The sequence below is a fragment of the Xiphophorus hellerii genome, chromosome 9 (genome assembly GCF_003331165.1).
Source record: "Xiphophorus hellerii strain 12219 chromosome 9, Xiphophorus_hellerii-4.1, whole genome shotgun sequence".
Classification (NCBI taxonomy): Eukaryota; Metazoa; Chordata; class Actinopteri; order Cyprinodontiformes; family Poeciliidae; genus Xiphophorus; species Xiphophorus hellerii.
This window is the reverse complement of record NC_045680.1, coordinates 16,130,352-16,154,206: the sequence shown is the minus strand read 5'-3', so window position 1 is coordinate 16,154,206 and position 23,855 is coordinate 16,130,352. Positions and strand designations below refer to the sequence as shown.

General features: G+C 40.1%; 1 protein-coding gene across 3 annotated transcripts in view; it reads right to left on the bottom strand.

Moving 5' to 3' along the window:
- Positions 1-222: 222 nt before the first annotated feature.
- The window catches only part of tle2b (TLE family member 2, transcriptional corepressor b), an 80,155-nt gene continuing 56,522 nt past the window's right edge, over positions 223-23,855 (bottom strand). The window contains exons 6-20 of one of the 3 annotated variants that reach the window (XM_032573250.1): positions 21,147-21,221; positions 19,093-19,273; positions 17,624-17,640; positions 15,268-15,408; positions 13,150-13,203; positions 10,568-10,735; positions 10,021-10,180; positions 9,264-9,433; positions 8,750-8,826; positions 6,666-6,915; positions 5,951-6,198; positions 5,320-5,467; positions 3,850-4,000; positions 3,651-3,727; positions 223-734 (exon numbers count right to left, since the gene is read on the bottom strand). In XM_032573250.1, coding sequence (XP_032429141.1) covers positions 627-734; positions 3,651-3,727; positions 3,850-4,000; positions 5,320-5,467; positions 5,951-6,198; positions 6,666-6,915; positions 8,750-8,826; positions 9,264-9,433; positions 10,021-10,180; positions 10,568-10,735; positions 13,150-13,203; positions 15,268-15,408; positions 17,624-17,640; positions 19,093-19,273; positions 21,147-21,221 — 2,025 coding nt within the window. In that variant the 3' untranslated portion in view covers positions 223-626. The remainder of the gene's footprint in view (positions 735-3,650; positions 3,728-3,849; positions 4,001-5,319; positions 5,468-5,950; positions 6,199-6,665; positions 6,916-8,749; positions 8,827-9,263; positions 9,434-10,020; positions 10,181-10,567; positions 10,736-13,149; positions 13,204-15,267; positions 15,409-17,623; positions 17,641-19,092; positions 19,274-21,146; positions 21,222-23,855) is intronic. The other 2 variants (XM_032573252.1, XM_032573251.1) reach the window with 2 other exon arrangements.

Sequence of the window (23,855 nt, the reverse complement as noted above, 5' to 3'; positions counted from 1 at the left end):
CGGCTCCTGACACCTCTCGCTGGGGAGATGGAGCTGCAGCGTCAGCCTCATTAAGGCCTCCACTGTCTCGCTAATGAATCGATTGTGTGGTATCAGTGCTCCTGGCTGGCGCTCCCACCGTGCCGCTCCACGCCTCCTCTGGGGGCCTCCCTTCCACTGAGCTCTTAATCAGGAAACAGCCCTAATTACCCTACCTACCCCCGACCCCCCATTTAATGTTGCTTCCTTCTGCACTATCGCTCTCTCTACTCGTTTTTCCTCTCTTTCTCCTCACAACTGTATCTTTACCCTCCACCGCCCTCTTCCCTTTGTCTTCCTTATCTTGCCGTTTCTCATTCTCTCTCTCTCTCTCTCTCCGCTATCATGCCTCATTCAATGAGCTTAGACTGGGTGGAGGAAGGGGAAGGTGAGGGGACATTTGGGAACAACTACAGCAGCTAATATTACAGCAAAACAAGAGGGCAGTGATGACGTTTTAGGGCTGATGATTCGAGAAGATGAAGACGACGTTTGACGGTGTTGAGAATCAAGTGGAGTTGATGCGTAACAAAGAACAAAAAAAAAATAAAAACAGAAAGAAAGAAAAACCTCTGTCCATCCTGTTGTCTCCTGTGTCCGCTTATTCTTTAATACACCACTTCGTACACAGTGGCCTTCTTGTCCCCGGAGCCCGTCACTATGTACTTGTCATCTGGGGAGACGTCGCAGCTCAGCACAGATGAGGACTCCTTGGACTGCGGGTGGTTGAGAAGAACGTAGACAGATGGAGAGAAACCCAGAAACGAGAGAGAAACGAGGAAAGAATTAAAACATGACTCAACGGGTTAATCCTCCACCACACGAGACATATTTTGCATTTCAAAACAGTTGGCAATTATCTCCAAACAGACAAACTCCGCAGATCCTGGATGCTGACTTATTTGTCTGCTCCTTTCTAGAGAAATGCTGCCTCTCTGAGAGCGGGTTAAAGAAGCCTAATGGCTTCCACGCACTGCTTCCTTTTACTCCCCCTGTGCCAGAAAGTAAGACCTGTGCACCTGGTTTCAGATGATCTAAAACTGCTCCATCATCATTCATTCTCCCTCTATTCATCACAGGTTTTCCTCCTCGTTCTCTCTCTCTCTCTCGCTCCTGTTGACTCTCTAAACTCCTCCGCCCTCTCCCGCTACATGCGCAGTGGGGCTGTCAATCATCGGCGCACAGGGGAGAGACCATCTTACACAGGTTTCCTCATATTAGACCGAGCAGCAGGAAGCGGGGAAAAAAAAAAAAAGAAAGTCCAGAAGGAAGAAATGCACTGACAGTTTAAAGGAAACAAAAGCAAAGACAAAGAGGGGGGAAACAAATAAATAAACATTCAACCTAGACTGGCAAAATTTCTAAAAGTTGCTAAAAAAGAGAAAATACTAAAACATTTATTTTTAGAAAACAAGGAATGAGTAACAGTTGTTTTCCATTAAATCAAATATATTTTAGCAAACAGACAAAAATGACAGAATTAAATAATTTACAAACTAACCCATGAAACAGAAGTTGTCAAAGCTCAATGACAAGTGTAATGAGTATTTTCTGGTCCCGGCTAGCTGAGGAGTAAACACTCATAAGGACCAAAAAAAAAAAAAAAAAAAAAAGAGCAGATCACACAAACCTGATCACCAAAGGAAAGTTTAGCTCATATGTATTCAGCTTTACAAAAACCACCACCTGCTAATGCAGGCTGACATTTCTGACCAGTTTTCTCAATAGGTTTGCTCTGTGTGTAGATCTTCCCATCAGTAATAACCAACCTGAAGAAAAACAGAAGCCATAGCATGATGCTGCCGCTACGACGCATCATCACCATAGGGATGCTGAATTCAGTGGCTGTGCACAAAGTTTTACACCAGACCTGCATGTAGACTAACAAGTTTAGCATTTGTAAAAATCTGTCCTGCCTACTGCATTCTGGATAATAACGACCTAATTGTTCATAGTGTTTGAGGAGGCTGCTACAGAATGAGAGTCTGTAGCCGCATTGTGTTTTAACTTTGATTGCAGTCATTTTTTTGTCAGTGTTTGGAAAGCAGAGTTGCTGGAACTAAATGTCTTACTGACTTGCAGTACGTCCTGCATAGGAACAGAAGTCCCTCCCCCTGCTGGTGTACATAATAAGTGCAGCTTTCCAGTTTCTCAACTTCACTTTTCGAACTAGAAGGCAGCTTCCATCTTTTATGCATGTTGACAATCAATTCCTGAATCAACATGTTCAGTCGAGGACATAAGTTAGGCAGTATGTTTTTTTTTGTTTTTTGTTTTTTTTTAACTGTGTGTAAAATGCTATCAGTTAATATTTATCACCCAGTATGTCGGATAGATATCCGACATACTGATAGTTTGATAAAACTAAATGGTTTATGTTGTTTGTTTTTTTGTCTGACATTTATTAAAAAAGCAGGAAAATTTTCTTGCAGGTAAATAATTAAATTTATCCTAAAAAACCACTCAAAAAACAGTAATTTAGTGGTTATATAACATATCCTGTCAGCTTTTCCTGAAATGAAATGAAATAAATGCTAAAAACAACACAAATAAATAGAGAGCCTAATTAAAGACAAGTACCTCACTTAATAGGCACATGTTGTTGCAACTTATTACACAACACCGTTACAATCTCTAAATTGTGGAGAAAAGCAGAACACATAGCTTTTGCAGCACAACCATGATATTTGGAGGATTGATAAGATGTACTCTTTGTGAATAACGTTGTGTTGCCAAGACTGAGCAAGAAATAATAAAGGATGAAAGAAGAAATTTTATACTAATTAAAAACTAAGGGCAGGATATGTAAAACACAGTTGCAACAAGAGCAGAGCAGAGAAAAAATTAAGACATGGTTCAAATAAATCTGGGGAAGATAAAAAATGAAATCCAAGGGAAAAAAAGAGTAAAAACATGCAATCAGGAGATGAGTGTGGCTTTAAAGAGACGCAAGGAGACAGAAACAGAAAAGACAGCATTAAGCAGGAAGGAGGAGGGGAGAAGAGAGCAGCTCTGTGTAACATGCTGAAAGGAGGGAGCTGCTTGGCAGGAGCAACGTTTGGCATTTGGATAACAAAGCAAGATAGCCTGCCTTCTCCTCTCGGGTCCATAGAGAGAGACAGGAGCCGCCAACCCTGCTGCCCACAGAAGATTACACAAATATGACAGCCACACTGCTAAACACACACCCCCACACACACACAGAACACTCAGCTTAAATGGATCTTCATCTCCCTTCTCTCATTTCATTCACACACAGATGTACTGGCTCAGCTAAAAATACTGCATCTCTGCATATGCGTGATTCACCATTAGCCTGGAATGGGACACCTGGACTAGGTGGAATTATGACATAGAGGTGCTGCTTGTGTGTGTGTTGAGGTTTGGCATCCTGCACCCTCTGATAAGCCTGTAAAAGTCACCTTAGGTCAGCAATTTTCTTTTCGATTTAAAATGTTTCTCCCTCTTTCTTTTGCCAGGAGGCTGAATATAAATGTGTCACCAACAATCTAAACATACGAGCCATTCCCAAATCAAAAGTCCAAACATGAACATTTGGATTTGGATGTGCTGCGTATTGTTTTGTACCTAACTTGTGTAGAGGATAAACAGTCACGGAGTTCAACTCTCACCTGGAAAATGCTCGCTCCATATGGTGTCCTCCATGCATTCAACAGATTGTCTTTCCCTGTGCTGACAAACCACTTTCCTGAAATAACAGGAACACACAGCGCAGCATGTTACCAGGAGTCCAGGGAGGACTGGTCTCCAAGTTGCTCTTGGAGGCTACATAAATGCAGGATAAAAAAAAAAAAATGCTTGTGCACGTACCGCAGTATGCGAACTTGAGGGAGAGCACGCAGCTCTCGTGGAGGTGCAGCTGGTACTTGTCGGGTTTGGAGACATGCAGCACTTCCACGTTGCTGCTCTCCATCCCCACAGCCAGCCACTCGCCTGTCGGACAGTAACCCAGGGAGAAGATCTGGGACACAGGAGATGGAGGTGGAAGGATTAGAGAAGGAGAAGATAAAAGTTCAAAACTTATTTGAATAGTGTCCGAGGAGGGAAAAAAAAGGTCACTGATGAAGATGGAGGAAGAAAAAAAAGAAACAATCACTGTGTAATTTTTTTTTAGTTTAAAGAAATTCACCAAGATATTGACTGGTGGCCATAATGGGCGGATTTCCATCAGGATTGGCCTTCACCAGTAATCAGCCAGTAGTAAAATAAAAAAATATATATAACCTATTTTTAACTAGTGAACCCACCATCTTATGATTGTGTGCTTCCAGAGCATGCAGATTAGATTAAGGAACCAAAAGGGATTGGGCTACAATTTGCATCATGTAGCAGATCAATGTGTGAAACGTGTGAGTTGAGCTTCGTGTTACAGTCCTGATTTATTTAGTTATAAATGCAACCACAAGTTTGCCCGATTCTCGTCATGTTGTTATCTGCATTAGATTCTGCTGACTGTAAGATCCTACAGACTGTGGAAGATCATTTGGTGAATCACAGACTCCTGTTGCTTCTGAAGCTCTCTGTGCTTATCATGATATCACTACGACACACTCGTTTCAAAATTTCATAAAGTTTGCAGTGGTTAGGGTTTGTGATTTCCCCTCAAACTGGATCAGAGGTGTAAGGTGGGTCGACTTCAACCACTTGTGAAAAACTTTCAGCTGAATGTGAGGCATAAAGAACATGCTTTGATTACAAAGCAAAAGAATGACTGCAAAGCAGCAAAAGTTAAATTATACTAGTTTAATTATTATTCCTGTATTTCAAAATGAAGTCCAAAGAACCGCACATATGTAAGAAACCATTTCTAACAGCATTAATTGTGAATATCTGACCGAAAAGACAGTGTAGGATTTGGTGACAAACAACCCAGCAGTCCTCAGGGTGAGCATAATAAATCTACAACCAGTGATTTGAAATCAGTCACACATTTCAGATGTATTTTCTTCCAGGCAGTACAACACAGGGTACCACCTACCCACTTCTTTAAAATACTCTCTCTCGTAAGCTACAGACTGTGACACAAATCCCACTCAGTTCCATCATTAAAAGTTGGAAAAGGGTTTGTTTTAAATAAACATTTTACCTTTTCTCACTCAAAACATGTATTTACACAAGAGGAAAAGCTTTGCTATAACCTTACCGTCCCTAAACAACACTTATTAAATAAACAGCACCTTCAAGGTGTTCGTCTGAAAACTTCTGGCAAATAACTTAGATTTTTTTTCTTTCTAGTGCATTAATATATATTTATGTTTTAGTTGCTTTGTTTTTTCTGACCTGTGAGGTGAAGTCGTGCTGCTGCAGCTGCCGGCCCTCTCTCAGGTCCCAGCAGCGGACCGTGTTGTCCAGCCCTCCTGTCCAGAGCTTGGTGCCATCGTTGGAGATGTCGATGCAGCTCGCTCCGTCTGTGTGGCCCTGGAACTGCCTGCCAAGGACACACACACACACACACAAGAGCTTCAGAAAAGAGAAACACACACACACACACCCCCACACACCTGCAAATACACAAATCCTGCAGACTCTGCTTTCTGTGCGTGTCTTTGCTTCTTTTCTGCTAGAGGTGTCAGAATGAATATATTTTATTCCCTCTTTCCCTGCAGCACTTACTGCCCTGAGCCCACCCACACATGATCCTTTTTTTTTTTTCTGCCAGTCCTTGTCAGCCTTACCTCAGCACCTTCCCTCCCCCTTCTTCCTGTGTTTCTTTCTCTCCTGTCATGCTAAAGCTGGCTGTTTTAATCTCTTTATACCCCCCTAGCAAGTTTATCCTTCATCTCTTTCCTTCTCCTATTACATTCCTTAAAGGTTATCTTCTCTTCCTTCATGCTTTCCTCACACTTCTCCCTCTTCCATGAATTTCAACAGCAGATCAAATTGAAATACTTTTGAACATTTTCAAACCTACCTGACCAGCGTCTGGTTGTGCAGGTCCCAGACGACGATGTTGCCGTCGCTGCAGCAGGAGAAGCAGACCTTGTTGTCGGGGGAGATGGCCAGGGCGTAGCAGGCCGGGGCGGACGACGTCAGCTCCGCCTTGATGCGGGGAGTCGGCGTGGCCAGATCCCAGATGGACAGCGTGCTGGCCTCGCCTCCAACGATCAGGGTCCGACCGTCGGGGAGGATTTTACAGGAACGGATGTAGTTATCTCTGTTCTGATTTGAAAAGATAAGGAGAACGGTTACCACCAAGAGCACAGAAAAGAAAATAGCTAAGTAACTCTTGTAGATGCCCTTGTAGAGATGTTTTACAAAATAACAAATTTGCAGATGGTTAATAAAAAATATTTTGTGTCAAAGATTTTTTTCTATCCAGCAAAATCTGAAAAATAATCCCAGTTACTATCAGAAACATAGCTACTAAAAAAGAAACACAAAAACAATCTGAGCAACGTAGCTTCTGTGTATCATGTACTGAGTTTGACCTGATTTTAAACTTTCCGTGAAAGTAGGGTTTTGCTTGACCTAGTTCTATTAAATTTAATCATTTTTGGTCCCTTATCCAATAAGTTTCTGAAATGTGAAATATTTATTTTTTGGGGGGCAGGGAAGTGGTCGGGATAATTTAAGAATCATTTTCTGAAAGAGGTTTCCCCTTCACACCTTATCCATTCATGTCTCACCAGACAGTCCAGCTGGGCCATGGGGCTCTTGCTTCCCGGCTGGCTGATGTCCCACACCTTGACGCAGCCCTTGCCTCCGGTGTAGACGTGGCGTGTGGAGGTGCTGATTGTGACGGCGCACACCACCTCCCCGTGGCTCAGCGTGTGGATCTGACGGGCATGACGCGGGATGCCCGGGCCCAGCAGGGCGTCGGGGGGGAACGGCACCGGCTGCATCTGGCCGTCGGCGCTCACGTGGAACGAGTAGGCGCTGGGAAGGAGAGAGAAAAAAAAAAAACTGAAAAACAGACTTTCCTTTTTTTTTTTTTTTTTTTTAGAATTTAAGATGCAAAGGAGAATAAAGTTTAGGGAACTAGATGAAATCAATCAATGAGAGCACAAAAACTCAGCAAGAATTAAATACACAAAATTCAATAAGAACCACAGAAAGCTCACACATTGGTGTGAAAGTTGCAAACTGTGTTTGTTCAAATTTGGGAAAATTACTGAGCTCAGAGCAGCTGTGGGCGCAAATGCATGATGGCAGATTGTATTACAGGCAGAGGCGGTGTGGCACCGCTAATGGCCGATCAATAGAGTAGCGGCTGGAAGCCAGGCCTGTTTTATGATTTCAAATTAGCAGCACAAGAATGAATTGCTGCTCTGTAAGACAAGAACAATATCACAATAGCTGGATGTGCCAAACAACATAACAAGTGTAAATGTGTGTGAGCACTGCAGATCTTTCTTTCAGTGGCTGGACTTTAGGTAACACGATTACAGTCAGTTCAAAATGATTATGGGCAACACTTACCTTTTTCCTTAAAGATTTCTTGAATTTTGACAAATTTTTATTTAATTTTTGTGCAATTCACCATACCACAGGACAAATTTGAATCTAACAAAGTAAACTTTGTTTCACCATGTATTTACATCAAGAAGATCTCACAATGTGTTTTCATAAAACATTTAAAAACTGTTTAATATATTCCAGAACTAAAGATGTGAAAGTCACCTGAAAACCTATCAGAGCTGGTTTTAATAATAGAACATCCAGCATGTTCTCAACCTCTGGTGAAGACAGTGATCAACAAAGAAAAATGGATATCTAAGCTCCTTTATACATCATAATCCATCAAAATGAAATCATCGGTCTAATCCCTTTCAAGCAATGAGATTCTCATGACATGAGAAGCGGTGTAACAATAACACATTTTCACAAACTCGTTCTTCCTGAACGTTCCCAGTGCCGGGTCCAGCAACACTTCTACCAACAAGGTCAATCCAAACACTTGCTACACATTAACCAATATAGGAACGATCCACATAACGGGCAAAAGCTCTTCTAAATTATGAAAACAATATTTTCTACATCAACAACACCCATCTTCAACACTACGCAGCTAATTGAGAAAAATATATGTAAATAGGTGCTATAGACGCATATCAGGTAAAACACGCAGCAACGACAGCCTAACACGGTCCTATCTACATGTTGTGGAAAAAAGACTATTTTACCAAGCACTGTCAGGTGAAATCATTCAATCAGGTTTAGTCATATGTTGTGCACAATACAGAGAGCTTGACCGAAAAACACGGCCAAAAACATGAGAATTCAATCCTACTTTTGCCGTTTCATGGTTGTAATCCATGTTAGAGTAAATATTTCTACTCAGCTCCTCTAATCAATTGTCCTTGCATCACACTGATGTGATTCCTCACTATTATCTAAGCCACGAAAACATAACCTTACACTTCCTTTTATGTATGTTAGAATGTAATCCTCTTTCATCCAGATGACTGACAGTGTGCAGCAAAATATGGAGGAAAGTGGCAACATTTCACATTCGCACTGCATGGAGCTGGATAAAAACCCTGGTCACGCCGTGAATTTGTCACCTCGTTAAATACATAAAGATCCGAAACAAATAAAGAGAAGAGAAAGTCCTCAAGTTTTAAAGAGTTAAATAAAAGTTGCTCTCAGCAATGGAAATCTAAAATACGCTGAGTCGTGAGTTTATGATGTAGGAGGAGTTTTCTTATGCTCATGCAAACTGGGTTAAATATCACATCTAGGCTTGCAAATGATGTAAGTATGTACTTACGGTTTTCCACCAGAGGAACCAGGGAGAGAGGAGGACAGGCCGGGAGCTCTTAGGTGAGACCGAGAGTCATACGCCACCTGGTTGGAAGAAATACAAGAATAAAATGCACCTTGACATGGATTTAAAGAACCGATTTACCCATTGGTTTCACAACAATGACAGAGCAAATGTGAATTGGTCCAATTCATTTTATCTGAGCTCCTATGTGCTCAGGTGAGCGATGCAACAGGCAGACGTGATACAGATTACATGTAGGAATGTGAAAAGGCAAAACCTCCTGTCAGAGGCAACCGACCCGAAACTTTGTCTTCCCTACAGACGTTTCTCTCTATGAAACTTGATTAAACATTGTAAACATGACAACTCTGAGAGTATAACGAATGCACTGCACTGATACGGACAATGCAGAGCCAATTCATCAAATATTTCAACAGTACCGGGATAGTCGGGAGGGCTGGATCTGAATCATAAATCAAACCTTGACAGAGAAGAATAATTTGGCCTTGTTGCTCACCATGGGGCTGCGGGAGTAGGCGCTGGCTGCGGCGCTGATCTGTGGAGAGAGAGTCAGAGCTCCTCCGAATCCCCCCGGGCTGGCCAGCTCCCCGTTCAGCCCTGCGTGGGACACCACGCCAAAATGAGCCGGGTATGAACCGGGGGGCACAGACATGGGACTGCGGAGAGCTGGGGAGGCAGGGAAAGAGGAGGGAGCGGTTGAAGGAAGGGGGAACCATGTGCAGCACACAAACACACGAGTCACAGAGGGGCTGAGATGAATGGACTGATCCTCTTCATACTGGCCTGGCAAAAGATCTCAGCTTTCATGTACTAGACCAACATTTCCAAAACTTTAACAGATTAAAACTACATTTTTTTAGTTCATTCAGTTAGAATGGCATAAAGTAAATACTAAAAACTGGGGATAGCAACGCCACAATCATATCTGGAACAATAATGAAAATCAATAAAAGCTGAGGGGAAAGAGGGAAATGGGGGACAGAGACAGACTGGGTCCAAATCTAATCAAGGTCACAACAGCTGAATTAAATACTCCATTAAGTTAAGTTTTAATTATAGTAAGTTTATTAACTTGTTTAGGTAGATATGTTTGAAAGACAACTGTTACATGCCAGGTTTCCTCTCTAACTGATGAGATGAATAAAATATTAGGTTTGAACTTGACACTTGGTTCTTTTCCCTTAGTTTTGTGTGCAGTTACAACATGAAGGCAGAATTTTTGGTATTTTTTATTTAACTTGCGTAATTCTCACCAAGTGGGTCTGCACTTGCTGCAGCTTTGCTGACCAGACGAAGGCAGGAGGTGCTGGGGCCTGGAGCTCCAGGCGCTCCTGTTGATCCCGGGGTGAGAGCCTCACGATGGGATGGGGACGGCGTGCCAGACTTGGACAGTGGAGACTGGGACTTATCCATCTGTGGAGACATCAAATAATCAAAAATGTCCCTGTGTAGCACTGAAGCTATCTTATCAACACTTTAAAAATATACTCCTTAGTTTTTTTTTAGAATTAGTCAAAAAGCTACTGGAACAGTTTTGTAACAGTAGTTAATAAAATTGTCTTTTATTAACACAAGTTTCAATCAGATATTTTATATATTAAATATATATATTAAATATATATATATATATATATATATATATATATATATATATATATATATATATATATATATATAACTGAATACGTTTTCTTTTATCGTTAAAGTATTTAAAAAAAACACTGGATATAACGTTTTAGCATCCAACAACTATATAAACAAGCTGCAATGCGTGCAGGAACTTTTTGCGTCATATTTTACCTGTGCAGGGTCCTTGGCCTTCCCTGGGGTGGGGCTGCGGGGGTTTGGCGTGGAAGGCGCCTCTCCTGCACTCGAGGAACCAGGCAGCTCTTTCCTCAGAGTCGGTGCCCGGTCCAGTCCGTTCCCATGGGGGGAGTGAGGCGGGCTGCCGGTGGGAGAGTTGGGCTCCTAAATCAATAAAGGTTGCAAAACCATTTAAAGTGTTTAAAATTCATGTGTTGTTACTGTTTAATCAATGCTGATTTCTTGGAATTTTAAAGGCACTGGACACGACGTTGACAAAACTAGTTGATTAACTTTGCAAAGCAAATGATTTTCTGTAAAGATTAAAAAAAATGTTTGGGGTTTTTTCACTATTGCTCTTGCCGCTGACAGCAAAAATGGGTGTGGTTCCACAAAGCTAATTTACTCTCCCCAATTTGACCCCAGCAGTTTAACTGCACAACATAAGCAACGCAAAGTGGTTCAACATGTTTAGTAAAAAAATTCACTTAGTTCCAGTCATTTTACCAGTCCATGCAAGACCAGTCAAATGTAAAAGTTGTGCAACCAGGACATTATAAAGTGCACAATTTGTTGACAAAAAGTCAACTTAAATGTACAAAAGCTGCAAAATTAAACAAAATCTTACGCTATAGATATATTCACAAGAAATTATTGTAAGTTCATCAATGCACTTTGCCTCACTTTATAGATGAATCCAGGTGAATGTGAACTGTTAAAACAGGCAACATTAGCTGCTGTTTCTTTCTTTGGTAATTTTTCAACCTCGCTGCAGCCAACAGCAGGTCTACTGTCACGCTGACTATACTGACTCTTCTTTCTAGTTGGACCTTTAAATAGAGTGAGAGCTCTGGGGACATTACATGAGAGAAGAGACTGTCACTGGCATGGTTGCGGCAGGATGTGGACCTGGAGATAATGTTGTATGTTACAGATGCTTTCATCACCGGAGCCACTGTTGAGCCAGCGCTGCCTCCTCCAGAACAGAGCAGGCACATCTCTCGCAGTGGGTCACAGTGATCAGCAGTCATTTTGTGCCACACACACTGGCATGCATGCACACTTCAAACTACACTTTTAACCCACGCACAGCCACATTTATGTAAATGCATGTGGAATCTCTACGTTGCAAAGAAGTCCTTGCAAAAACAAGTATTTCTTTTTTTGGTTCCATCAACCACATTTGTCACTTCTTTTTTTTTTTCCTGTCGGCTTTTGTAGCAGTTTCTAAATCACACAAGAGACCAGTTCTGCTTTTGTTAGCAAAATCAAGATACACAAGGCTTAGAGGAGAAATATTTTGGTACACAGCGTGAGGTATTAAAAGAACTACAGTCTTCCAGGGGCATAAATGGCTTTGCATATATTAAACTAACCAGACTGTAGTTATCTAATGAGAGGAGGAGAAGGGGAGAGCGCTAAAGAAATGGAGAAAAAGAAGACGGCAGAGAGGTGGAAGAACAGAAGCCTCGAGAGTGCAGACGGAGGACAAAAATACACTCTGAGGAGAAAGATTTGAGGCGATGTGGAAAGCATTTGTGAATGTATGTGTTGTGTCGGTGTGTGGGCATGTGTGCGTGAACATGTTTCACAAGCAGGGAGCACAAACAGTGGCAGCTGATAATGAGCTTACACAAGAGTTCTCCCTATGTACAAAGAAACTGCAGCGGACAGCTGAGCGAGTAACGTACCTGCTGACTCCTTTCACGTTCCCCAGACATGCACACAGAGGATAAGAAGCAGGAAACCAGGCCAAACAAAAACTGCGCATTTTAACTACTGTGTGCAGAAAGGATGAAATTATCTGGTTGGCTTCTCTGCAACTAGCCTATACTCAATGTTTACCCCAAGCAATAAAAACATATTGTCGTCTACTTCCTACTTCCCTTTATGAAAGTTTACCTGTTTTTTCTTTTTTGTTAAAACCTAAAAAAACAATTTCAAAATTTTTTATTTGATGATAAAAACCAACATCAATGACAAAAATATTGCATCTTGCTTGTCAAAGTCCAAGTGATCTCTGTGTGGCCATTCAGACTACATTAACATCTAATTAATTTTGAGTTATTTGCATTTAAACCATTCTTTTTAGAGGTTGGAAAGATAACCTACATCTTTAGTAATATTTGCCCTGAGTCAGAACTGCTAAAAAAAACCCTGTGAATGATGCATTTTGTGAGTTATGATTATTTTTTACTATTTTGTATTTATCTTCAAACAGTTTTGAGATATTTTTAATCTTTTATCTGATATGATTAACTTGTTTCAGTCTCAATTAGTGCAAGAAAGAATGAAATAACAGGCTTCTAAATGCTCAGTTTCACGGAATATCTGGCAAGCAGTGTTGCTTGGGGTAAAGTACAAGAAATCTATTAAAGTTTTTGCACATGAAACAGCCATCTGCTGCAGCCAAAAATTGTTTTATGAGAGCAGCGAGAGGAAAGCAAAAAGAAAAAAATAAATCAATGAACTGGAATTTTTTTTGCAAGTCTTGAAAGAGCTGATGGGAAGAGTGAGCTGATCATGCTGAGCAGAGCCACTGTAAACATGAGGTTGTCAAGTTTAGTGCAGCAACTTGCCTCATTGGAGACGTCGACCACAAGATTGTCTTCGCTTTTGTCTCCATCACTGTCCTGCAGATAGAAAGACAACACACGAACGTTGTTATTTCTTCGACACCCATGGTACAGTAAACCATACTTATAAATAAAGAGCTTTAATAAAGAAAGACATGCACAGTTGCTCAAGTGCACACACACAGATCAATAAATCAATATTCCTGGCTGCTTTTTGCTTCCTCTCACTGTCTGTCCTCCATGCAACATTAAACACAGAGATACTGTACCTTATGATCTTACCAAGCATCGCTCCTATACAAACTCTGTTTTTTAATCTCTTACAATCTGCAGACACACACTCTTTCAGCTCTGCACCATCCATGGCACATCTTTAGCTCTTCGTCCAGCCGTCTCTCTCTTTCTTTATCTCTCTCTCTCTCTCTTTTCCTGAAGTGAGAACGATGGCACTTAGTCACCATGGCAACAACGCTTTGATGCGATCGTGCTCTGATATTTCTATTGACATCAGTACCTAAATATGCAGAGCCCAAACAGGACAAGTCATTTAGTCTATTCCTGGAACAAAAACAAGCCGCCAGATGGACATACGGCCAAGGCGAAGCGGTTTTAAAAAGACGGAGAAAAATCCGGAGGTCCAACAGGCAAACCAAGAGAAATAAGTGGTGAAATACGTCTCGACAGACAGAACGAGAGAAAAGACGTTTGGAGAGCTGAAACTATCCCTGCTTGTTTCACGCTAATGGGAAAGATTTAGGTTGCTGTTGTTGATGCCGAACTGATTTTCCTGGAGGCAGTCTTCTCTAGACAAACTCCTTGTGTCAATCAATCTCACCGACTGCAAACACACAACCATCTAATTCATTACAGTTATCTGCCTTGGCTGTCTCTCCTCTGGCATTACATCCCCTCTGGCTGCTCGCTCTGCCCCAGCAGACCCATCCAAACCAAACGTGGCTCTAAATGACGATGGGCTCTCGACCCCCTTGAGGCCTGTCGTGTCATGGGCAATTTGTCGCACACACCATCTCACACACACACATTAGAGAGTGTGTATCTACACAGTGCTTTCTTTGAACAAATAGCTGAAAATAATGATTTGGTGTAGACAAGACAAACTGATTTTATTTCAATAATTTTCTGTATATTTAACTTACTTTGTATTATTGAGGGACATCAATCAAGCAGGAACTTGGATTTCAATGGGTGACTATTGTGTGATGCTGTTTATTTCCAGTACATTTACTATTTATTGTCTTATGTTAGACGAATGCTGTGTTCAACTCGCAGGTTAGAATGCAAAGGAAAATAATAACCTTACAGCCAATTGATCCGGTTTTTAAATGTCTCAGTTATTTACTGGGAAACTTGTAAGACCTGTAATTTGTTAAGCATAACATTATTGTTAAACTATGATTAACAATAATGTTTTATTGTTAACATTACTTTATTGTTAACAAGCATGATTGTTAACAACTATGCTTATAATAATGTTTTGTTTTTTTTATATTTTAACCCTTTCAAATTGCTGTTTGGCTAAAACTTTGAAACTTGATTGTTTGCGTGTGGGTGTGTGTGTGTGTGTGTGTGCACCATTTTCATTGTATCATGAGTACACTATTCCTATTTCTGATAACAAGAAAGTATTTAATATGTTATATTGTGCAGTATATTATTATTATTAATTGCAATAATCTTGTAGCACTGACTACACAATAATGCTCTGTCTGTACTGATGAAGATTCACTCACCTCAGGATGCCAGATACTTGAAGTTGCTGCACCTGTTAGCAGTATGACTTACTTTGTTTTGTTTTGTTTTTTTTCCAGCTCATCATTTGTTCTCCACTTGGTGGGACTCATCGACTGCTTATGTAGGTTTGAAATGTCATCAGACAATCGTTAGGTGTGGATAATAATAAAATGAGACTGCAGTGGAGTCCGGATGCAGTAGAACAATGTAAATTTTACACCCGTCATCCAAATACACACCCACTATGCAACTTGTGGAGCATCCTAAGTGACACTTGATGCTTTTCTTTTCATGTGCTCAATTTAGATACATGACATAAGAATACAACTTAAGTACAAATCTATTACAGCAATCGGCAGAAACACATACATAGGAGTGTGGAGGGAGAGGCTCTTTATCATCACAGCGCCTCCTCTTGGCCTCAGCCCCTCCCTGCAAGGCAGAGTATCCTCCTGAGGGTCCTTGGCGCTCCTCGGTGGGCTGGCTGTCTGTTGACGACACCGACTTACTCTGAAGACAGACGGAGACCCAAAGAAAGGTAGAAATATTATGGTCCATTATTGAAATAGAAACAGGTGATGAAACTATGCATAGGCAAAGAAAGAATATCAAAGGACATAATCAATCATGTTTTAAAACCCGAGTGTGAATACACACACACCCGCCTCAGTTATTCAGGTAATGGTGTGTAGAAACACTTGGGGAGACACCCCCCCCCCCCCCCCCCCCCCCCCCCCCACACACACACACACACACGCACAGCAAGAAATGCAGACACAAGCACAGGTTAAGCCGTAGCCATAGCAGCACACAGGACAGCCTATAAAGCTAATTAGTGCTCTGCCCTGGACACACCAGTCCTCGTGTAAAATATGACTCTCATTATCGGGTAATAAAGCTGTTCAGCCATATTTACAATGCAGCCTGTGTTGCTGCTCAGTGCCGAAGAAATTCGATCGAAGCATTGTGTTGTGTTTGTACACGTGGGAAAGGACAAGAGGTTCAGTGAAGGCCACTTGTCATTCTCTGCCCCTCATGTGGGGAGCAGAGGAACAGTGAGGGTTTAGAGGTTTCCACAGGATGGAGACCAAAGCAGAGCAGTGGAGGACGAAAGTGATTACACAGTAAACTGCAGCGAAGATTCACAAACTTAAATTCATTTTATATTGCAGCACATTTTACTACTGTGCAGCTTTAAAAGCTAATTGATATGCATTTCTCTTGTGCTTTTTTTCCCTCCCGGCTCATCGTTCACAATGCTTGAGTAAGTTCAGCCCACACTAATGAGAATCATATTTTCCCTGTGCTTTACAATCAATATTGTGTTTAGAAATTAAATTATGCAGGAGGTTTTGTTCTGTGATGAGACTGTAGAGAGAGAAAGTGAAAACAGCTGTTCTTTTGAATATATTTTTATTTCATAGTAAAAACCAGAGCAAGGATATGCCGGCTTTAATTTTCCAAATTTTTGTTCTTCTCTTGAGCAATTTTAATGATTTATTGCTAACAAAAGGCTTACAAACACCCATCTTGGGCATGAATGTCTACTTTTGGGATGAATTTAAACTTTATTTTCTCAGATTAGAATGGCCAATTCTGAAGCTGACGAGTAAAGTTAAACAATTTGAAGGCATTTTCATTCTCCCATTTATTTAGTACAATTCACCAGTACCACTGGCAGCTAAACAGCCCTCAGCATAATATTACCACCACCGTGCTTGACAGTTAAACTTACATTAATGAAAAATATATTCTAACACTTTGGCCAAATGACTCAAACTTAGCTTGAATGAAGCATAGTTTTCAATAAGTGTTCTGGAGACAACACACAAGAAGTGTGTGTTTTTTTCTGAACTTGTTAGAGAACATTTAGCTAAATATAAATGTAAGTTTGTATACTGCAGCTTGGATGCATAATTTGAACTCCACAATCAAGTGAAATATCTACACTTGGATCTTGGTTTTGAAATTTGCTGAAGTTGTTTTATGATCATTCCGGCTCATGATGAGTTTTTTAAACATTTTCACTGGCAATTTTATGTTTTTATTGTGCTTGTTTGTTCTACTGATCCACAAACAGAGCGAGTTCAAACTAGGAAGGTTTAGAAAACACCGAGTATGGAAGTTGGAAAAATATTGGAGATATCAGTGCAGTCATTCATAGAAAATCAGTTTTTTTGCTTTCTGGTACACTGCTGTCTTTTCACTGCTGCCTGACAGCTGTGTAACTCTACTCCTAATATGAAGTAATGATACTGCAGACTGGGTTGCGTTAGGAAACATCTAATGAAATAGCCATCACTCGGTTGTTAAATCTCAGAGCGATCAGTTCTACAGACAGCTATGTTAATTGTCTAAATCTCAACTGGAGCATTTGCAGCCTCTGTGGAAAAAAAAATCAGTTCTCTATTCATCCATTGGGTAGTTTAGGTCCTTTCAGAGAAATGTGAAGTGTTACAGTGTTAGTCTAATGGAGAAAACCTTGAGAAGCTCAAGGCTGACGGTGATGAGCTGCTATTGTGCTGCTGTTGGGTTGTGATACTCCTGAAACAACTCCAGTCATACCCTGCCTTTTTTTTTTTTTTGCGAGGCCACTTTACAGTGTGTCTCAATTTCCTTCAGTTTATCACTGTCACACAAGCACGCACAGAGGGAAATGTGGGCGTACAAAACACTTGCATCAATATGCGCGCACACACACGCACACACCAGCAAAAGTACTCACCCTGCTGGGGGCTCCCTCTGGGTCGTGGCGGAGGGAGGGACGGCGCAGAGAGCAATGCAGAGATAATAAGATTTATAGAGAAAAGAGAGAAGGTTTGACGTCAGTGCTGATAATAATAACAACAACAACAAGCCAAGAGTCAGCCAAGGTTGGGATGAACTACCACTTCAGCCCTACATTAAAGATACAAGCAAACTATATATATGTACAGTATACACAAATTATCAACATGACAACATGTCTAAACACTTGTATCTTCTTATTTCTGATTCTTACTTTTTATTTATTTCTGCTTTTTTCCAACTAGGAGTCCTTTAACTCATGCGTAAGCCTCTTGGCTCGGTGCCTGAGACCGCAGCACGAAGATAAGATATTCCACTGGGGTGAATCAGAGTTCAGTCGGAAAAGGCATTTCTTTCTCATCCACACAAGCTCCATGAATGCATCAGTCCAGTTTATGACACAAATCTAAACAGGAAATATTGCACTCCATCCAAAAGGTGAGCAAAAAAAAAAAAAAAAGATGCTGCCAGTCAGAAATGATGTAGTGTGCTATTTTGCATTTTATCTTGTCTGAAAAAATAGGAATGTTGTACATTTTATGCTGTGGCTGTCTAAATGTCTCCCTTCATGTATGAAGGAAATGTAATTTAACCAACACAAAAATTTCAATATAAATACAGAAATATACGTATTCATGGTATCGTGTGCAACCATTTGCAAAACACTGTGCTTCTTTTGGCCAAAAAATATATATTCATTTTTTTATTTACTTATTTATTTCCTACAGCACACTTGTGACTTGCAAACAGGGACATGTTTGCTGCTCTGTTGCATCATTTCAGACAACACTGGAAGCCTTTGGGAACAGATGAGAATCGATTGGTGTAGCTTTAAAAGCAATGTTTTGAGATCCCTGCGTGATTTCAACTGTTGTTTTTCCTTTTTTTTCCCTTTGTCATGTTTTTATACAACAGTGAACTTGATATTTTTAGGGGTTATTTGGACTTCTAATGCCATTGAAAAGCATACAATGACAAATAAAATATACTTTATTTCCAAATTAGGTTCCATTCTAAAAATACTGAATGTCAAGTAAAAAAAAAAAAAGTTTTTAATGGCTCGTATCACTTATTCTTCTCTTATAGCATTTTTTGAAAAATTGAATTGAATAAATCTGGGAACTGAAATGGCCACAGAGGAAGGTTAACTTAGTGTCTGGAAAACAAGTTCTGTGATAATTTGACTTGTTGTGAATAATTTTCCTTCGTTAGTTACCACAAAACTCAAACTTGCTTTTATCTGACCTAATAAGTTTAAGAAGTTTCAGTTTGTTGTAACTGAATGGCATCTTCTCTTGTCTTACCAGTTTTAATTAATTGGTTTTAGATTTACAGAAAATAATGTGTTTTTATCAATCATTAAATTTACAGTTTGTCTTGCTTGGCAAAGGATCCACAGATTTTTACCTCTAAGGTGTTCTGGATCAAGATGGTTTCGCTCGTCTTTGGAAGCGAGGTGGGCAGAGACCCCCAGCGCTCCAGTCAAAGCCAAAAGCCCAGAGCTCCCCGCACCAAGGGACAAGCCTGATGGGTGCGGTGTCAGAGGGATGCCGGGGGCGTGGTGAGACAGGTGCTGGAGCTGCTGCTGCTGTGGCCACAGGGAAAGAAGAGAAAGGGATGGGAAACGACAAAAAAAGGAGGTTAGAAAAGTCAGATTTGAAAAGAGAAAAGGAGCTAAAAACACAAAGGCAGAAGGTAGTAGGAGGCAGCAAATGAAACAGGAGAAAGTAGAAGGTGAATGTGATTAAATTATAACATCGGAGGAAATTAGAATGATAGTAGACAGGATGTGGATGACATCAGGCATAAAGACTGGACTAAGACAACAAGAAGCAAAAAGGAAATATAAGGAGAAGTAAGTTGAACATCAGGGACACAAAAGGAAATAAAAAAATTGTGAACATGAAAGCCAAAATGTGATAAAAGAAAAGGAAAAACAGAAAAGAAAGAGTTGGTAAGAGGTGTAAAATATTGAGGCAATGGGATTTTATTACAAAAGAAAAGCCAGGAGAGGGAATAGGGGAGGAGAGGGCCAGGGGAAAACAGAAAGGATAAGAAAGAGAGGAAAATACTTGAGTTTCAGAGCAAACAAGGCGAAACAGAGTGAAATCATAAAGGCAGTGAAGAGCGAAGACGGACAAAGAGGAAAGTTAAATGAGTTCAGAAAAAAAGAAGGAAAAGTGTAGCGCACAAAGAGCAAAAAAAAAAAAAAAAACAGATGGGAGAGGAGAAAGGAGGACACGGTCAAAATAAGATGAAGAAAATGATCAAAGATTATGTGGAGGGCTGGATGGGGAAAATACAGGCAGAAAATGAACACAGATGGAAAAAAATAGAGGAGGAGAGAGTGGAGAGCAAAGGAGCATCTACCGATAAAGCAGGGCTATTATCCTGAGGGGGGCATTAGAACGCGTTTTCATGTGTTGTTTTCTCAATCCAGCACATTAGACGTACACACACACCAGAGCACACACACCTTAGAGACAGCAGTGTTTGTGGAGCTGCGAGGAACAAAGGGGCTTTAAGTAGACAGTAATGTGATCAGAGCTCTGACAAGCTGCAGAAAAGCCCCATCTACTGCAGCACTCAGGACCATCACTGCATTTATGTGAAAACAAACATACACCCTGCAGAGCTGGCACCACTGCAACAGGATGGTGGACTTTCTCCAGGGATCTACAACAAATTCTGTTGTTCTAAAGTACATTTCTTTGAAATAAATGTGAAGCAGAACTGAATAAAAAACATATGAGTGAATTGTTATTAAGGCTGTGAATACTCTTACTCTACTGAAAGTCCATTAGTAAGATTATCGTTCTTTCTATAAGACTTAATGTCATTTTAGCTCACTGGTGTAACAAAAGATGACACTTTTTTTTTCTATTTAACTGAGCCGCAAATTATCTATTAGTGTTTTTAATTACCAGCATGCTATCAAAGGTTTGCAAAATTCAGCAGTACAATAATCGCTGTCCAGCTTTTTAGTTTACACATTCAGCATCGCCTTGCTGACAAGTTTGCTTTGCAGGCCGCTAAATACTTTCAGGTTTTCTTTAATTGGCTTGCATGAAGACAAAAGAATACCCAAATGAGGAATAACTATATCAATATTATATCAATAGCAGTCATTTCAAACTGTTTGAATCTGTAAATAGCTTTTAAGGTCTGAACACCAGGATCTGCAGATGACATATATAGTCGTATTAAGTCATAGTTTAGAGTAGGACTTTTCCATTGTGGAGGTTATCATTTGCGTCAGTCCTACCCAGTTCAGGGTAGTGCATGTTTTTCACTAATGCCTGTCGATGCATGTTCAACAACCACAAAGAATCATATTAGAAGCCCTTTTCTGCCATCTTGTGGTCAGAGTTCTCACAATTAATAAAAATGCACTATAGTTCATGTCTGGTTACCTGAGGAGTATGTAGGTGTGTTTACGCTGATGAATGTATGTGACTCACCCCAATAATGGCGTTTAGTTCAGCCATGGTGACTTGCTTCGCCCTCTCCACTGCTTGGACCACCTGCTGCTGGTGCTAAACACAAATATAAACAAACAGCATAACTCAAGCAGAACATGTGACCACACTAATACACACAGTCATTATCACATGGAGACATGCTCCAAGCATGGGTGTAATTTATATTGTGTAGTTACTGTATGTTGGAATAGTATACATAATATTTTACAACAAACCTGCAATTTTTACTAGGATTGTATGTAATAGTACTTAATTGCTGACCTGAAGTGTAATAATACATGGCATCCATTTTTTTTACAAATAAAAATCTGAAAACTACACACAGCATTTTACGTGCTAAAGTTGACCAGTTGACATGTTAAAGTTGTTTTCCGTCTCTACTTGGTCTGTGTCAAAATAAAAGCAGGACTTCTTATTGCTTTCTTTCAACAGTGGCTGCATTCTTGCAATTCTCAAATAAAGGGTTTTCCTGTCAGCAGATGTTTTTCACCTGAGCTGTGGAGCTCTGCAGCTCCTTCAGAATTACCTTGGACCTCTTGACTGCTTCCCTTATTAATGTTCATCAGTTTAGGTGGAAGTCTGTGGTTTTGCAGGTTTTTATTCCACTCTTTTCTCATTTTTGGATGATGGACTAAACAGATAGATGTTCAAAGCTTGGCATACTTTTCTATAATCTAATCCTGCTTTAAACCTCTCCACAACGTTTGCTCTGAAATATCTTGTGTTCCCTAAACTTGATTATGCTATTTGTTCACTAATAACAAAACTTCTGAAATCTTTTAAAACAACTTAATTTATATTGGTATGGATACATTTTTTAATTCTAATAATCCTGGAGGCAACTGGTTGCACAACAAGGATATCAGGGTTTGTATAGAAGAACTGAATCCTAATGCATGTGACAATTATTAGATTTTTATTTGTGTTTATGTTTGTCTATTAGAAAAAATGAAATGACATACACTGGATTTTCTGATTGTAACAAAACTAAAATGTGAAAGTAAACACTTTTGCAAGAAACTAAATATGCTGTAAGTATAACAAGGGTGTCAAATTGAGTTTCTTACTCAGATTGGTCAATTTAATGTGTTAAGTACTCCGCCACAGTTACTCAAAAAACAATGCAATTCACACAAAAGCAACATAAACATGTGCAACTTCTGCAGACAGATCTCTACACACACCAAAATCCACACAAACTAAAATCTCACCTCTGTTTATTCATCATCCCTATGTAATGAACTACACAAATGCAAACATACGTGTGTGTGTGTGTGTGATGACGCTTGCACACACACACCCGAAGACACACAGTGTTAATATTGATCAAACTGACAGAGCTTTGACCTTGCTGTCTCCAGGTAGCACATTCATCAGAGCTCACTCACATTCGGAGACAAACAGAGGAGCCTGCAGGGTTTCATGTTCGCGCTCACACAATCAAGGCACATAGATGCACCGCAGAATGATGAATGGGATCAAAACACACACGAAGGAGCGAATAATAAGACAAGTGAAAGGAGTCTTTAGGAAATGACTGTATTCAGTTTGCAGATTACAAGATGTAAATGTTCTGAAAACAACACATTAATCCAAATGTCAGCATGTCTTAGCCACAAAAACTTTAATAGCTGCCTCTGGATTTCCCTTAGATGTAACATTTAATCAGTGGGCCACATATGAAGCATCAGTGATGGTGGTTTTTAAACTCAAAGAGCTGCCTTTGATCATAAAACAGCACTGGATGAGACCTCCAGTGCCATAGCAGCAAACTACAATGGAAAGAGAAACTTGATGCTTTCCAGAAGTATTCACACCCACTGAGTTTTTCGTCATTGGTTTACAATCATAATGTAAATGTGGTAGAAGAAAGTGGTGGGTTAAACTTTAAAGAAAGCAACACATACTTTAAAGTCTGTTCTGTATGTGTCACAAGCCATAGTGAACAGATCAGATATGTGGAAGAAGGTTCTCTGGACTGACCAAATCAAAACTGATCTGCCACCACCAAGTTTCACTGGTGGCAGCAACATTTGGTGGCAACATCATGCTAAAGAGATGTATTTTTTATGAAGTGACAGCTAAACTGGAAAGGTAACAAAGATAAATACAGGCCAATACTGGAAGAAAAACTGAATCTCTAAACCATTCTACTGCAGAATGATTTAGAGATCAAAGTATTTCCATGTATTACAATGACCTAATCAAAGTCTAGATCTAAATGTAATAAACAATCTGCGGCAAGATCAGACATTTCATGTTTACAGATAAAATCTAAGAGTCTGAGCTCATTTGCAGAGAAAAATGGGCAAAAATGTTTGACTGCAGATGTCAAAACCTGGTGGAGACATGCTCTAACAAACGTCCAGCTGCAACTGCAGCAAAAGGTGGCTCTACAAAGCATTGATTCAATGAAGCATAATACAAAATGCAGGTTCTGATTTTTCTCTTTGAGATATTTATAAAAGCATGCATCATTTTCCTTCCACTTTATATTTATGAATATAAAGTCCAGTCTGCTAACATCAAAAATCCCACTGAAATATACAGAGAAACAATTTCTTTTAAGTATAAAGTATGCATATATTTCTGACAACCCAACATTTTAAAATAAAAAATACATGATCATATTATGTAAGTTCAAAAGATAGGGAAAAAAAGTGACATAGGGTTAATTATATCTAATTT